The 16,873-nt window shown below is 42.1% G+C and overlaps 1 protein-coding gene across 4 annotated transcripts in view; it reads left to right on the top strand.

Moving 5' to 3' along the window:
* The window catches only part of LOC137673295 (zinc finger MYM-type protein 4-like), a 45,197-nt gene extending 29,031 nt beyond the window's left edge, over window positions 1–16,166 (top strand). For 3 of the 4 annotated variants that reach the window (XM_068418017.1, XM_068418016.1, XM_068418015.1), the window contains 10 exons: window positions 146–317; window positions 1,371–1,424; window positions 1,538–1,717; window positions 2,245–2,339; window positions 2,900–3,071; window positions 4,811–4,962; window positions 6,318–6,429; window positions 7,783–8,031; window positions 8,934–9,063; window positions 10,505–16,166. In XM_068418017.1, coding sequence (XP_068274118.1) covers window positions 146–317; window positions 1,371–1,424; window positions 1,538–1,717; window positions 2,245–2,339; window positions 2,900–3,071; window positions 4,811–4,962; window positions 6,318–6,429; window positions 7,783–8,031; window positions 8,934–9,063; window positions 10,505–10,712 — 1,524 coding nt within the window. In that variant the 3' untranslated portion in view covers window positions 10,713–16,166. Of the gene's footprint in view, window positions 1–145; window positions 318–1,370; window positions 1,425–1,537; window positions 1,718–2,244; window positions 2,340–2,899; window positions 3,072–4,810; window positions 4,963–6,317; window positions 6,430–7,782; window positions 8,032–8,933; window positions 9,064–10,504 lie in introns of those variants that run through there. The other variant, XM_068418018.1, reaches the window with a different exon arrangement.
* Window positions 16,167–16,873: the final 707 nt, after the last annotated feature.

Raw genomic sequence — 16,873 nt, 5'->3', positions numbered from 1 at the left:
ACAAGTTGTCCAGTCTGGAGTTATTTTAAAATTAAATTAGTAGCCCTAAAATATACATAAGATTAAATGAGAGGAATCTCCCCTGTGTATTTTCTGTTTCCCTTCACCCCCAAACAAGCTCTAATATTTTCCACATGTTCCATAGGTACCAGTTCCCGTGCTCTTCCCAACTACCCTGGATAATGCTGATAAGATCATTGAAACTATTCAGGATATCAGGGAAAAGATTCCCACAAATCCATTTGAAGCGGATCTCCTTCAGATGGCAGAAATGATTGCAGAAGATGAGGAGAAAGAAAAAACACACTCTCATGGTGGTATGTGATGTTTTTAAAAAGGAAACTAAATGCAGTGAGATGGAAGTCCTCTCATCACGGAAAATAGGTACAGAAATAGATGTAGGGCCTATATTGGCTGCTTCCCAAGTATGAGTGTCGTGTTAAATGGTCCTGTTGTCTTACCAACATTTATTTTCCACAAGGAAAGTGTTGATGCAGGTAAAGTGCCAACCTAGACAGGACTATAATGCTTATGTCACGTCTTAGCAATTTTGATGAGTTATTCTTTTAGAATGAGGAGGCCTTCTGGGAATTCAGCTGAACTGTATATTTGGAGATAATTTTGCCTCTGTGTACAACATTCTGTTCTTTGTTTTGAAAACATGTTTTCTTTTAAGATTAATTTACTCTTCCTTCATAGTTCTCGTCTTGGGTGCTGGTTATACTTGCACCTTTCTGAAGCTTTTGTAATTTCACAGAGGTTTATCAGTCAACATTCAGTACAGCTATGCTTAGCATAGAACCCACGTTAGATACTGAGCACTGACAGTGGCTTAAATGTCTTTGCATTCCCTTTCCCTAGGTGCTGATTTAACTTTTGTTGACAGTAACAGATTACTAGAGATAGTAATCTCCAGATCAGTACATCATGCATTAGCAGGAGAAGGGAGTCAAGAAGACAGAGCAGCTGCTTTACAAGAATATTTTCCTATCAGACTTTTTATGGTGGATACTTGGAGAGTGATGCAGGTTAGAATGTGTTGCATAGTGATCATCCCATGTAATAAAGGTGGAACAAGCTGAAAAGAAACAAACAAAATACTGTATTTGTCTACAGACGACTCAAATAACAAACATGGAGGGATGGAAACATTTAGAAAAGCAAACATGGGTTAGGTCTGCCCTTCTGTTTCTCCCACAGCAGCATGGCCTAGGTAGAAGGCTGTTAGGAGGACTCTAGTGGAGGAGATGATGGATCATGTTTGGTAGTGTTGTGACCTAATACATAGCTTTTTGGTGTTCAAAATGTTTTGTATTAGTTATGTAAGCTGTCAGTCATTTGTAGATAAAGATTTCCTTCTTTTTCTAAAGGATCTCAAACATCTGAGCATGAGCTCTTCCTGGACCCCAAGATATTTGAGAAAGGTCAGTTGGATTTTTGTGCAAATGGACTTTGATCCTGTTGTATCTTTTCTTGCAAACTCTTTCTGTCTGTCCTTTCCTATAGCACGTGGTAGATCTCATCCCTCTCATTACAGACCAAGGCAGCACTTACAGTGGAGATCTGGAATCCGAAGCAGTGTCCACTCCACACAGCTGGGAGGATGAGTTAAACCACTATGCCTTACGATCCAATGCCCTGCCAGAACCAGATCCAGAACTGAAGCAGTTCTCCAAAGGTGATGTGGAACAGGACCTGGAGGCAGATTTTCCATCAGGTCTGTATAATGTGAAGAAGAATGCTTTGTTGTATAAAAGCACGCGCAATTTTCTGAGTAAGCATTGTTCCAGCAGCCTGCTTGTGAAGGGTATGTGTCTTCATTTAGTAAAGCTGGGTATTTAAAGCTGCAGCTCTACTAAAAATTACTATTTTAAAAATATTATTGCTATCTTTAGAGACAGCATTCTCCAGAACCCCCGACAGGAGTAGCAGGTAGTCTTGCTTGACTCCTTTGAATTTATCACTTCTGTATCCCTAGGTATAATCTGTGTGAGTGGTGCAGAAGAGTATAAGTTTGCCTGAATAAGTACACCCACTGTTTGGGGGGGCTTTTTTCCTCTTCTGAGAATTTACTTTCTTCATACAGAAGGTACATGTATTGCCTAATTATTCAGAGGTAAAGCATTATTCGAATATACAGGTGTGATTGCCAGCTGTAAGGTATTCCATAGTATCTAAGTGACACTTCTACCTGGGCTGTTAAATCGTATAATTAAACTCTTAATGGTGTTGATTTGACTTCAGACTCATTTGACCCTCTCAGTAAAGGACTGGGTTTGCATTCACGTTCACGAGCCAGACGGAGACATAGAGATGGCTTCCCACAGCCAAAAAGACGGGTAAGGAAGTACTTCTGGAACACAAGTTCCTTGCCTTTGAAGTGATACCATTATGTGCATGCTTATTCTCAGAAGTGAAAAATACTGCTCCAGAGTGAAGATGAGAAGTCGATTTAACTACGCTGTATATTTTTTCCTGTTCTGCTATATGAGATAAGATTTTCTTTCCTCCCGCTTTGTAACTAGGTAGAATAAAATGCTCTTTTTAATGCAGAACATTTTTTAAATGTGTGTCATTTCAAAAAACTCCAAAAGAGATGTCTTCTAAGTAGTGTCGTAATCTACAGGAAAGAATCAATTTTCTCTTGTGTAGCTAGAGAGGAATATATTTCTATGCATATTTATCACAGTGAGAATTATTGTATTTTATTGCACCTTGTCTGTAAAATGTGGTTAATATTTGGCCACATGTGAAAAATACATATATATATCCACTGAGAGTCTGTCATGAGAGGAGGATTTTGTTATCGTGTCAGCATAATGGCCTTTTTGTGTGAGATCCAGTTAAGCATCCATAGATGAAGGGCTTATTAAATGTTTATTTGTTTGTTTACCTGTAGGGACGGAAGAAGTCTGTAGTTTCTGTAGAGCCCCGGAATCTTATGCAGGGCTCCTACCCTGGATGCTCTGTTTCTGGGATGACCCTAAAGTATATGTATGGGGTAAACGCCTGGAAAAACTGGGTCCAATGGAAAAATGCACAGGAGGAACAAGGGGACCTGAAGTTTTCAGGTATTTTTTTCTCTCTCAGTGGAAACAGAAATACTTAGTTGAAGAGCACTTGGTGTGATACGTTGTTCAAATAAAAATTAGGATCAGATGTTACTGAGTTTTAAAATATCTGTGAGTGGAGAAGAGATTTTATGGAATACTGTCTTACGTCTTTATAGCTATTACGTTCTTAATTGATCTGTTACCTATTAAAACAGGCTCTAAAATACCAGATTTCTTTTCGATATCAGAAATGTTAGTCTTTTAACCTCCACTTTGTGTTTATTTGCATGTAGTAATTCTTCATTAGTAGAAGAGGTGCTTTATGCAGCTGCAGAGCCTTTACTGAGCTGTTATCAGCCCATAATTCTAAGTTGACAACACCAACGTGGCCCCATCTGTCTCGTCTGTAGCTAACGCATTCCCAAAGTATTTGTTTGTCAGCATAACTGTTTGCTGTAAATAAATTGTGTGCTACGACATTAAAATCTTAACACCTTCTTTCTAGGCTTCACAGCTGGAAAGAAACCTTCCAAAAGTCTGCCCATTCTGTGCTTCACCCTGCCTGAAGCTAACTGTAAAAGGCGTGAATTGTTCCTTGTGTCTCACTAGGGTGATAGATAATAATGACAATATAAATGTCACTTTTATTTGTTTTTCTAATTATGGATTCTAGGTTTTTTGTTGTTTTTTTTTTTTTTTTTTACAAAAGCACAGCAGTCCTGGGATTTGGCAGTGTCTAACTCCCCATGTCCCTGGTCTCGAATCTGTCGTACATGCTTGCACTGAGAGTTTTGTGTGCAAATTTTCAGAGTCAAGCAGAGAATTTAAGTTAAGAATATAATTGAGCTTTTTGGGGATGGTGAGGAAAAGAGCAAACCATATTAAATACTTCTGCAATGTAAAGAACTGAGTGTGGCAGGGCTTGTATAAGAAAGATCTCAAAGGAAAAATCTCATATAAGAAAGATCTCAAAGGTTAGGACAAGATCTGCTTTTTCCTCTCTTATTTGGAATTTTTGTTGTCATTACATGAGAACAGCTGGGTTTTGTTTCCCAGAAGAAGAGTAATCGCATGAGTTACTGTGTGTTCTTGTGGCTAAGGAAGCAAACACTAGGCAGTTCCAGGAAACTCTGTCCGCCCCTACCCCTCGCAGGAAGGTTCCCAGCTTAGTCCCAATCAGTCACTTTTGTAAGGTGTGGAGCAGCCGAGCCTGATAATTTCGTTGCAGATCCTTTGATCGACTGATGCTCTGCTTCCCTTTCCGAATCCCATACATGGCCCTTTAAACTCTTCGTTCCTCCTCCCCTTAAGGAGTCGAATATGCTGCACTCAACTCAAGTGCAGAGCTAATAGGAAATACTCAAGATGTGTCTCTCGCTCAGGATTCCCTGAGTCCAGATACAGAGATGAAACCTATTTATCAACCCTCCGCTGCCAGCCTTGAAGACATGCAGTCATTGCCATGCCGCATCTTTGGGTTCAGCAAAACCCCTAACATTTAAATGTCTCAGCTTTACACACCTGCAGCCTTTTTACTCAGTTGCAGCGTTTGTACTGGCTGGGCATGCTGGTGGTGCCAAGTCCTCATTTAATTGTTAGCCAACAGGCAGGAAATAGTTCACAAGTTCAGTCATACACGATACCTCCTGTATGAGAGAGAAGATTTAGTAGTTCTGCCTGCATGAAATAATAAGGAATGTGTGAAGTTCTAATCTGTTGAATTAAATTAATTTTTCTGATGATTTTCTTCGCCACAGTTCGTCCTGTGAAACTCAAGGAGGACGTTCTCTCGTGCAGTTTTGCTGAGCTGAGTTTTGGCTTGTGCCAGTTCATTCAAGAGGTGCGGAGACCAAATGGAGAGAAGTATGATCCTGACAGCATCTTATACTTGTGCCTTGGAATTCAGCAGGTAACTCGGAGAATTAGGGTATTGCTGAGCAACTTGCTCTGGTTATTTGTGCTTTGTATCCATAGTCCCATGTAGTTTCTCGGTTTTTGTAGAGGAGGCAAGAATGTATCTTTCTTATGTTTTATTCTTAGTCTGTCTTAATCCCATATTTGACTTAATTTGTCTGGACCTCTTTATGGTTAGAGTGAATGAGCTGCTTCTGTTGGGAGGGATGTGGTGTGGAGGGCTAGGTGTTTCTACGTAGACACAAATCTTCAGGTTTGGTACCTTTTTTGTTCATTTCATGCATAGGAAAGATTTGTAGAAACCCAAGTCTGCTCAGAAATGCTTTATGATGGACTGTTTTAGATCTAAAATAGTTGCACGGTGCTCTTCTAATATACAAGTTTACATGGAAAAGGTTACCCAGCAAAGACTGAGCTCCTTCAGTGGCTAGACAGATACCTGTTGTGTTGGCAACGCTTACAGAAAAAATACAATGGGAATAATAGCATTGTAATTAGTGAATGCTAAGAGTAGTGTAATAAGTCCTTGCTATCTGCCTGTGTACGACAGTTTGAAACAGCTGCAGTACAAACCTAGAATAATATTAAGTTCTGTTGAAAACTCAGTGTCTCTGTTCAGTATATTTGTTAGTGACCTTTTTTTAGAATAGCCTGTTTGTTCCTTTCCTTGAACAGTCATTTGGAGATAAAGAATCAATAGCTACTGCTAATGTAAAACCTATCATTTGGCTAGGCACGGAGTTATCTTAATTATTTTTTTCATGGCTATGCTTGAAAAAAAAAGTAGAAAGAGTTGAAATTTGAAGTGCCATTGATGAGGTCTGGGAGTATCAGCATTTTTTGTGTGTTCCAGTTTTGACTGATTTGTTGATACACACTGCTGGCTTGTAGAAAACTTTTTTTAATTGCTGCCTGACAGAAATTTAAGGGACTTTCACACTGATGCTGTAACTGAGCTATTTCAGCAGCCTAGCGCTGGGCCTGTATCTGTTGTCAGGAGGTGTTAGCATGTGAAGTTCTTTTCAATAGAAGGGTACTCAGTAATTCTTCTGTTTTTTATAGGCAGACTTTTTTCAAGAATATTTAAGACTTAGAGGATGATGATTTTTCAGAAAACAGCTCTAGAGCTTGGAATATTAACAATAATTCTTGCCTATGTCTCTCATTTTGTGTTGGGGAGGTCCCAGTCCCTGCAGAAAATTTGATTTGATATCTTACTGAAGATTTCAACAAAGTGTTTTGGACCATAAGACACTGGGACATCAGAAAGGAAAAGAGTCTGATGTCCTGTATCTTCTCTGCAATGTTACATAATCACAAACTGTATGTCTTCCTTTTTTTCTCTTGTAGTACCTGTTTGAGAATGGTAGAATAGATAACATTTTTACCGAGCCCTATTCCAGGTTTATGATTGAACTTACAAAACTTTTGAAAATCTGGGAACCTACAATTCTTCCAAATGGTAGGACAATTATTTTGTTTTGTGTAGCTGCATGACAAAGCCATATTATAAATTAATATTTTCTCAATGCCATGAAGGAGAGTGTAATCTGAGGCACTCACATTAGTCTCCTCTTTCTCCACCATGTAACTGTTTGTGGTAGGCTAGCATCGTGGATTTCATGTCTGTCTCTACCCATTACAGATTACACTTAAATATACCTTTGCCTCTGATCAGTCTCTCAACTCCTTTGAAAGAAAGGTTTCCCATTCTGGTAGTCACCATGCTAGTTCTTCTCTTCCCTCAAGTTTTAGCTAATCTTTTTTGAATACAGGTAGCCAGAATTGTATGTAGTATTTGAGATGAGTTACTGCAAATATCATGTCTGGTTGCACTGGTATTTCCCTGTCAGTACTAGAAATAATACTCCTGATGATAAATCCAAGGATCACATTAGCAAATCATTGGAATCTTGTCTCAACTCCTCAATTCCAAGTTCTTCTCACCTCAGTCACTTCCAAATTAGGAGTTCCCAAATTCTGCAGATATTTTAATTGGTCTTTGGGTATGATCATGCAGTTTATAAAGCTGGACACCAGCCGTATTAGTACATAAGATCTTTTTCAGAATATCAGTGAAACTTGAGTGATGTTGGCAACTCCATACATGGATCCGTGACTGGCTTTTCATTTAGAAAATGAACTTTTTATTTAATACAGAAATAATCCAATTACTCATAGACTGCTGCATACAGTGATGTTTTCTTTCACAACAAATCTCTTACAAGCCTCCATATCTCCTTTTCCTAACTGACTTATGATAATCACAATGGGCTATTTGTATATAAAGATGGTACATTTTAAACGCATGCTCTGTGTCTTAGGAATTACACATTTTTGTGCTTGACTGACTGTGGTTTAATACAGTGAAATTAGAACTTAGTGAGATTCTGGTGGTGTCTGCAATCTTCCTCTTATCCTTCTCTCCATTCTTCGGGTGTTGGAAGATCATGCTGTTCCACAGCTTGGTCCTCCATGCTCCTTCTTAGGTTCATGCATGCGGTGTTCTTGGTTTTATCAGAATTACAATTGCTTATGACAGGTCTGAATTTGATCTGATACGCAGTTCATTCATACACAAGGTTAGCTGAAAGAGGACTTACATGCACCTCTGACAGAATCTGCCTACTTAGTTTTACTCATATGTGGCTCCCCACCCTGCTCATGTATGATGCTTTATTGCCTTTGGAAAATTCTGAAAACCTGCTAGATGAGACACAGCCTGTAAAAGCTGTTCATTTGTAACTGAATGTGGGGACAGCCCTAAAATTGCATAAATAACCGTCCTCTTTTTCTCTTTGCCCACTGTCTCTAGGTTATATGTTCTCGAGAATTGAAGAGGAGCACTTGTGGGAATGTAAACAGCTGGGTGCATATTCCCCTATTGTTTTATTGAACACACTTCTATTCTTCAACACCAAATACTTCCAACTAAAGAATGTCAGTGAGCACCTGAAACTGTCCTTTGCCCATGTTATGAGACGCACCCGAACTCTGAAGTATAATACTAAGATGACATATTTACGGTTTTTCCCACCCTTTCAAAAACAAGAGGTAGAATCAGGTAGGTGAATGCTTTCTGATCATCTGAATTTTGGCAATCAATCACGTTTGTATTGTCTGCTCCTTTTTTTAAAAAGGACTGAGGAGAAAAACAGGTTATGCAGTAAGCAGAGCTATGAATAGTTTGACTGCTGCTGTTATCCTGTACATTTCCAAAATTTTTTCACTCTAGTAAGATTTAAAGAGAAATTCTGCATGAGCCAAAGCATCCAGTAAAAACTTACAAAAGAAGTGCCACACATTTGGCTGAAAAATTTTTAATAGTCTTTTATAACATCCTAGGCTTGCATAAAGCTTTATTAACTACTGCATGAGTTAAAGGCCCTTTCTGAAGTCCTTTTCTCAAGGCTTCATATTCTTGAGGCCCAGACCCTTACCATGCCCTTTTAATTCCCAGATTTATCCTAGGTCTGTGCAGTGGACAAACAAAGCAGCCCAAACGGAGAAGAGCAGTTTAGGTGAAGCTGAGGGCTTGCACATGAGTAGGGATTACCATCTTGACCTCAGAGGCAAAGACAGATTTTTGTATGCAGTTGTTTTTTGGTGTTTGGAAAAGGCAAGTCTTTGATCCTATTCGCTTCTTCAGTTAATAGTTCCAGTGTGCTACATTAATTCTGCTTTATTAAGAAAAAAATATATCCTCCGTATTTTTCTGCTGGATATTAGTTCTTGTTGATTTTCTAGAAGAGGAATGGGCTGTAGACACCCTGTAGCACGTGCAGTCTTTTGCCCATCCAGCAGATCAAAGCAGTTGACTTTCATGTGACAGATAATCAGTTCGAGTAGTGTGTTTCTGTGTGATACAAAGTCCCATCAGACTGGTGCTAGGCTAAGGGACTAGGGCTTGTTCTTGAAAACGCTGTTTTTCACTGAACTTCTCTGGTGCCGTTTTTGTGTATCCAGATAAATTATCTGTAGGCAAAAGGAAACGCAGTGAAGATGAGGAGATCCCAACAGCAGTGGAAATGGCTGAAAATACAGATAATCCTCTGCGATGTCCTGTCCGTCTTTATGAATTTTACTTATCAAAATGGTAAGTGACAGAATTTGATTTTTTATCTATATGTAGACTAGAACAGGCATTTGGGCAAGGATCCCACTCAGACCTTTTGTGCCCGTGCTGTGGACTCCTCTCTCCAATTCCTGGTCCCTCAGTGTGAATGAACCGTGCTGATGGGACTGCCAGCATCAGCACTGCTGTTAGACGCAGCAAATAGGTAGTATTTGTTAGTGGTGTTAAGTCAAGAGTAGAATAACAGAGAGATGTATTCTTTAAATGCCTGTTTCCACATCCACAGGGTGTAAGTGTAAACGGGGGGGCATTACTACAATGTCCATGGCATTCTCATCTCCTTTAATTCCCATATAGGATCCTTCTTTTGAGAAGCTTATGACTAATACCCTGACGTCATGTTCCTTGTTAAAGAGGGTAGGAAAAGTGTGAATTAGGTAGAACTGCTGATAGCTTTCGCCTGCTGAAGTGAGGTTAACTTTTATTTAGGAGTTAGAGAGGAGACTGTATAGCAAGGACATAGATATAAATCATTTTGTCTCTCCTGTTTCTATATAAACTTTAGTTAGATCATTGAGCAGGTGGAATATGATGTTCTTCTCTTTTCAAAGAAAATACACATCCAAAATGAAACAGCATCTCATTAGTGTCAGCTAAAACTGAAATAAATCACCCTCAAAAATGCACCTACTGAGCTTACTGCAAATAGTGCCATTGCTTAGGCAAAGGCGTGCCGCGCAGCTGTCCTGACTCTGTCTCCCTCTCTTACCTTCCTTGTCTTCACTTGCATATCATTAGAAGCTTTTAGCTGTCCTTGGGCTGGGAAAACTTTTTGATGCTCCTCATCATATTAATACTGATAGCTGAGCCCCTGCAGTGGTGCAAGCAGCAGTAAAAATTCACTTTGCTGTTTTAATGTGAATATTCCAAAGGCAGGCAGGAGGGATCCTTGCTCTAGAGGACTTTGTGTCTTCCTGCCAGAGCCTGCAGGCTGCCTCAGGGTCGGACGGTCAGTCTCAAGCAGATGGGCTTACCATTCTGCACCATGAGCAGGCAAGCTATGATTTAGTTTTGCTAGCTCTTGAACGTTCCCTGCACCAAAGTACACAGCAATTCTGTTTAATTCAGAGACTGAATGTCAAATGCATCTATCAATCATATCAAGGTGCTAGTACCATTAATTGGGTGATATGATTCAAGAAATACATCTGTAAAGAAGTCACTCTCATTTTCTTTCTTTCTTTATAAGCAACTAATGCTAAGTGACCTGGAAACAACTTAACTGTTCCCTAAGTTGAAGGGGGCAAACCAAGTCACTAACAAAAAGACTTGAATGATGCTGTTTAAATTACTGTGGTGGTGTCTCAATGTAACTGTCATTTTCTTTGCTGTTTCTCCTTAACATTTTTGTGAGTTAGTGCTGCCTTCTGACAATGTGCTCTTCCTTTCTCTGTGTTGCCAGTTCTGAAAGCGTGAAGCAGAGAAGCGATGTATTTTACCTTCAGCCTGAGCGCTCCTGTGTACCCAATAGCCCCATGTGGTATTCCACACTGCCAATAGACCCAGGAACCTTGGACATCATGTTAACACGTATTCTTATGGTGAGGGAGGTACATGAAGAACTTGCCAAAGTCAAATCAGAGGACTCTGATATCGAGTTATCAGACTAACTGCAGTGGGGTATTTTCCTTTGAGTACACATCAGAAGCACCAAACTGTGAATACGTCCAGCCGTTGGAAAATGTGTATCAAATAAGCCAAGATAATGTCACCTACAGGCATATTTTGAACCACAGTGGATGTAGAAACTGGAACTGGAAGGAAGTAAGCTGTGTAAGATGCAAGAAACAACGTCCTGTGGCACCAATAACTCCTCTGAGCAAATTCAAGATGAACTAACCTATTTGAGTGATGCATAAATCCTTTATCTGTTTAGGATTTTTTAAAGTTGTGAGATATTTTTAAGGAAAAAGGTTGTGTAAAATCTACCACGGCAATGTTGGGTGTGGAGAGCTAGACTGTGGCTCACGTGGCTTCTCAGCCTGATGGCTGGCAGTCCTTGCTGCCAAAGAACACGTGGAGATCCTAGAGCTCTTCACGAGGACAGGAGAGAAAGTGGTGATATTTAGACAGACACCTTCCGTTATAAATACACATTCGCTTTTATAATTTTTATGAAACTGGGATCAATGAGGAAGGCAGAAGCCGCTGGCATGTCTGCCAGGGAAGCTATGGCAACAGCCAGCTGTCTGGCTGCTGGTGACTGGTCACACGATGCCAGAATCTAGCTCTCGGTCCAGGCTAACACCAACTCTAGCTCTGTCAGTCTTCGGCGTGGAAGAGGTGCTGTAGGTCAAACTTGAGAGTGATCATGTTACGGGATGAACATTTCTGGGGTCTGTACAGGAGAGTGACTGTCCTGGGGTATGTGCAGAAAATCCCTTACCTAGCCCAGTAGCTCTGCAGTCTGTCGATATAATCTAGCAAATACTGTGGTGCGCGGAAATTTTTTTTCCCTTAAGGCAGCTTTCCTTTCTCCTCTTTCCCTACTCCGATGGTTTTGGTTATTTTATGAGGCAAACCTGGAGGGCCTTGTCATTTCAAATGAAAGATACGTGCACTCTTTCTCTTCCCACCTTTGCAACGCGTGCAGCGTTGTACAAGGGATGCAGTATTACTTTTGGCAGCAGAACTGTGGTAGAAAATTACCATGTGTGTTTTTTTCCCACCCCACCCAAAGAGATTTAGTCATAGTGTTGGAAATCGAAAGAGATTTTTTTAAGGCTTGGCTGTTACTGTGTCTTTTTGAAGAGAAAAGCTCCCACATTGTGTTGAGAGGACAGGACATTATCAGATACTGTCTGTATCTCTGTTTTCTCAAGCTATAGATGTGTGTTTCTGATGATCAGCGGTCACAAATTCCTTGGAAACCCAAACTATTTTTAAAGAAGAGAATTGTATGGTTTTTATCTAGCTCTGGTCAGTTATCCATCTTCTGTAACAGGGGTCTGATATTTGATCTTGTCACTAAAATTTCAAGAGATGAAAATCAACAGCCTTGAATTATATTTCCTTTTTTTTTTTGTTTTGTTTTGTTTGGTTTTGTTTTTTAATTATTTTTTTAGCAGTAACAAAAGTAATTTAACAAAAATAAAATCAGAAAGTAGTCTATTGACGTTGTGTACTCGGTAGTCCTGTCCCTGCCTGTAACAGATTTCACTGATGTATTTTTTAATACAGAAAACTATGTGAAAAGTAAACCTGCCCCTGATTCTGTCTGATCAAAGCCCATCTGTGTCTGTCATTTCTGATCAAAGATACTGCCCGCTCCTGGCCTGGCGCTCCTGGGGGAGACGCTTTGGCCGTAACCAACCACCCAGGCACGCAAGGCTCAGCGCTGCTCCTGTGGTTCCTTGTTCTGTGAACATTAACCCCTCCCTGTAATCATATAAAAATAGTGAAATAGCAGGCACAGTATTTTGGATTGGGGTGGCTGATAGAATGTTTCAGGGAAAATAAAATCATTCTGGAAAGATCAGTGTATAGGTTGGTAGGGATAAAAAACAGCCTGAGGTGTGGCTGTTGCACACAGGTGTGCCCAGAACCCCGCTGTCAGTGGGAGAGGGGAAGGGTCCAGGGATTGTCTAAAAAATACATCTGAGTTTTCCCTTAATAGGCATTAAGAGAAATACTCCCATAGAATGAAGTAGTATATTTGTATCTTATGAGTAACGTACTCATTTGTCTTTCTCTGAAGACCCTCACTCTTCCTTGTCTGTGAACACTTTCACGTACATTAATTTTTTCCAGGTGCTTGAAATGAAAGATACTTGCCTTTCATATTCTCTCAGCAAGGAAAGTTAAATTGCTTTAAGCTTGACTGGCTGAAAGCGAAGTTGTTAAACCTTGTGTTCACTCCTTTTACGTAGTGGCTCTGAGATGAGAAAGGCTTCAGTGCAGTTCGATGATAAAATTAACAGAACAAGTAGTTTTAGTTTCAATTTCTCTGGTCAGACACCTTCTGCTTGGAGGCCCTTTGGCAATGGTGTGCGTTGTCCGGGGTGTGCCTGGGCTACCTCTGCCTCACAAGGAGTTTCTGGTCAGCCCAGCTAGAGTTCACACTGACTTGTAAGATGGATTACCTCGAAGTATTAAAATATATTTATAGATTATGCACACAGGATCAAAGTTCTGACCGCTTGGACAAAGCTGTTTGTAATAAACGTATCTGAATCATTTGCTGGCCGTGCAACAATGTTTATTACTTGAGATATTCTTTTAAGGAGAAAAATCACGCTGTAGTCTCAGTGTGGGCAGAGAAAGGACAAAGATGAGTGTGAGAAAGAAAGAAGCTGATGCTTCCCGCTGGCAGGGTTTCTGTCCCTGTGCCTCCCCACTGCCACACGTTTGCCTCTCCCTCGTTCTCAGCGGGCAGGGGTGAAGGTGTAGCCGTGCAGACCGGGTTGGGAGCGTGGAAGGGAGCGTGTCGTGTTACTCGTTACCGAGTGTGTTCACAGCTCTGGCTGCTAACGCAAGTCTTTGGATTTTGCAGAGGTTTTTGTTCAAAATGCTTCTGGAGTGTGGCTCTCGCCTCTGTGGTGCCAGCAGGTTCCTGGCAGTTCTCACTGCGAGAGGTGCTCGGTGCAAACCTGCTCTCTCCTGGCTTCGGTTGACTAAAGAAGGAACTGGGGGCATGTTGAATGCCACAGAATTAGGAGCAAAAAGAAGTTAAATTATCTTGTTAATTACTCTGCCAACTACTGGTCTAAAAAACCCGTGGGTTTCCCTGGCAGTAGTCTCCAGCCGAGCGATGGCTCCTCAGAGACCTGAAATAAAACAGCAGCGAAGTGACTCACGTCACGTTTGCCCGGGGTGTGCTCCCACCGCGGCGCGGCTCCGCCGGCGCGTGCCAATGCCAGCGTCACAGAAGTGACTCTGAACGTGCAATAAAGTCTTTGGGTTTTGGTAACGATCTCAGTAACTCTTCCCAGTCCCTCGAGCAATAGTTTCACTGTTGCCTTAAAAAAAAAAAACAAACAAAAAACAAACAATAGAACAAATGTTAGTGTATAAAATCCTTACGGTGCTCTTCTCAAACCACCGTCACCATGCTCGCTGTCTAGGCTGGAGTTTTGCTCCATCAGCACAACAGGTCGTCCCCTCTTTTTCTTTCACGTGTCATCCATTTCAAACATTCCTAACAGAGCAGAGGCAAAATTAAGATTTGCTGTCTTCTATTAAACAGCTGGTACGGCCCCAGCAGCACCATCAGCCTGACAAGACTTAGAAGAATAACAAATTCTGAGGAGTTTGAGCTACTGAGCAGTTCTTGTTCCTTTCTTTGGCAAGAGAAACTACCTGGTTTTGAGGACGGTGTTTTGTAATCGAGTACAAGCACCAAAGATCTGTAAAACTCACGGAGCGTTGCTGAGGAGTGAGTCTAGGAGGAGTTCTAGGAGCAGGGAAGGTGGGTGGGAGCGTCCCCTGCCTCGTAGAGCTGCAGGTCTTGCCTCGCTGATGGCTGTTAGGGGTGGAGCAGGCGTGAGCCACCGCTTCTCGTGCCCTCACCCTTGGCAGGTGAGCTGGCAAGACTAGTCCCGACACGATCACCTCCTTTCTCGTCTTACTGTGGTCAGCTGCTTGGGAGAAATCCTTCCCCAGCGTGATGGCTGTGGATTTGTCGGGCAGGTAGGGCTGACTCTGCTTTTGTATCTTGCCCGGGAGGAAACGGTTGGCTTGAGAAGGGGGGAATAGAGTGTATTTGTGCAATAGTATTGCATCTGTTAAAAAGTTTACTCGAACCCTTTCTTAGCAGTTGGATTTTTTAAACTAAGGGGGGAACTACTCATTTAGCCTGACTGCTGGCATGAACAGGTCCCCTCTTAACTTCATCCCGTGGCACCCAGGTCAAGCCCAGAGCACCTGGCTGAGCTGTAAGATCTGGCATTTTTACCTTCAGTTTCCTCCCCCTGCTGTTCCCAAGGAGCATTCGGTAACTTTGCTTTTGTGTTGTGCTTTATGAGGAAATGATTTTGGACACACCAGGAAGAGGGAGTAACAACGGAGCAAGTGGTGGCCGAGGAGCCTTTGCAGGGTGCTGGGAAGGGTCTGGGCGGTGGGATGCTCCTGCCCTGTCCTGGGATGGTTTGGGCAGGTGGGCAATCGTACACGGCAACAAACTGGTATGAATAAGCCTCTGGGTTTCATTGGTTTATATTCAAAGCATCTCAATTGGATGCTATTAAGAAAAATGATTGGATGTGGGCATGGGTCATAGATGGGACAAACGTAGAACCTGAATCTAAAAGCATTTCAGTTCCTGCACCTTGTGTGCTGGCTCTTCTGCTCTTCTGCTGCAAATTGCAACATTTCCAAGAGCTTTTTTATTTTTCAATTTCTCATCAATAGATGCTGCTGCCATGGAGGTCGTTAGCGCTCAGTCAATGGCACCAGTGCCAGCTCTGGCCCAGGGAGCATTGCAAGGCTGTAGAATGGTTTTAAGAGTCATAAAGGCTCGAAGGAGCCCAGGCGTCTTGGATTCTTCCAGCCACACTCCTTCCATTTCCTTGGGACAGTAACATCCGAGCTAAACAGAGCATCAAACACCAAATCTCAAAATGCATCCCACGTTTTAATTAACACAAATCTGGTCCAACCATATTTATAACACAAAAAGCTCCCGCTGGGAGCCAGGCTTCTGCCTTTAAGACAAGGGTGTGGGTGATGGCTCTCGACTTTCTCCCCAGTTAAGCCACCGACTCAACATATAGCCCAGGAGCCAGTGTCACGTCACTGCTGTTGTATAGATGAAGCTTCATGTTTCGTCCCTTGCCAACCCGTCCCTTGGTTGTCCCCCTCCATAAATTGGCCAGACTTTCCTACCTCGTTTGGGCATTATGAGGCTAAATTCTGTAGGATGCTTTGCAGCCCCCTGATGAAAGGTGCTATATAACTGCAAAGTGTGACTTGTAAGGATTTAAATAGGTCACCAGTGCATCATAACCTATATTAAAAAGACTTTTTCTTATATGAGAATTTATAGAGTTCAATGTATGGTATTAATAAGTGAATTATTGAGACCCCCCCCCAAAAAAATAGTTTTTGTTTGAATCGTATCTGTATTCTGGAGAAGTGATTAAAAACCTTTAACCTTAATAAAAGAGTACAACCTCATTTCCTGCATGATGTTGGAATCGAAGTTTAAAAGCAGAACCTCACAGATTTTAAGGGGAGGGGGTGGGGGGGTTAATTAGTATTTTTTAAGCCAGCATTAAAATAGCAGCCTCATACCTTCACAGCAAGGCTGGGTCTTTCCCCCATGGCTGTACAGCAGCTCCCACCGAGTTTTGCTCCTCGTTGAAGCCTCTGGGATCGACTGTAATTAGATCAATCACCAGCAGAGTTTTTTTCCCCCAAACTGGATGCAGGGAACTGGGTGCCCAACGCCGTCACGGAGGAGGAGAGTCCTCGGGACCCAACGTCACCTTTGCTCTGTCACCCTGAAGTGCCAGAATCACCCAAGAGCCATGGGAACACCCTCGCTCACCTCAGACCCTCGCTGTACAGCGCTCGATGTGGCTTCCAGTAACAGCCATAAAATCTGTAAGGAAGGAGAGATGGAGGTGGGCAGGGCTGGACGTGTGGGCTCTGGGCAGCACTGCGAAGGGCTCCTCCAGCCCCTGCCCGCACCCCCAGGCCCCCTCCCACCCGCCAGAGCAGTGGGTGCCCCTTCCCGGGAGCATCCCGGCACCTCACACCACCTCACACCTTCTCCAGAACACGGGGGAAGCGTTTCCTTGCCCCGTCCCACGAGATCCCCTCACCCCTGAGG

Source organism: Nyctibius grandis, chromosome 24 (genome assembly GCF_013368605.1).
Source record: "Nyctibius grandis isolate bNycGra1 chromosome 24, bNycGra1.pri, whole genome shotgun sequence".
NCBI classification, from domain to species: domain Eukaryota; kingdom Metazoa; phylum Chordata; class Aves; order Nyctibiiformes; family Nyctibiidae; genus Nyctibius; species Nyctibius grandis.
The sequence above is the reverse complement of the archived record's forward strand: the minus strand, read 5'-3'. Positions and strand labels throughout refer to the sequence as shown.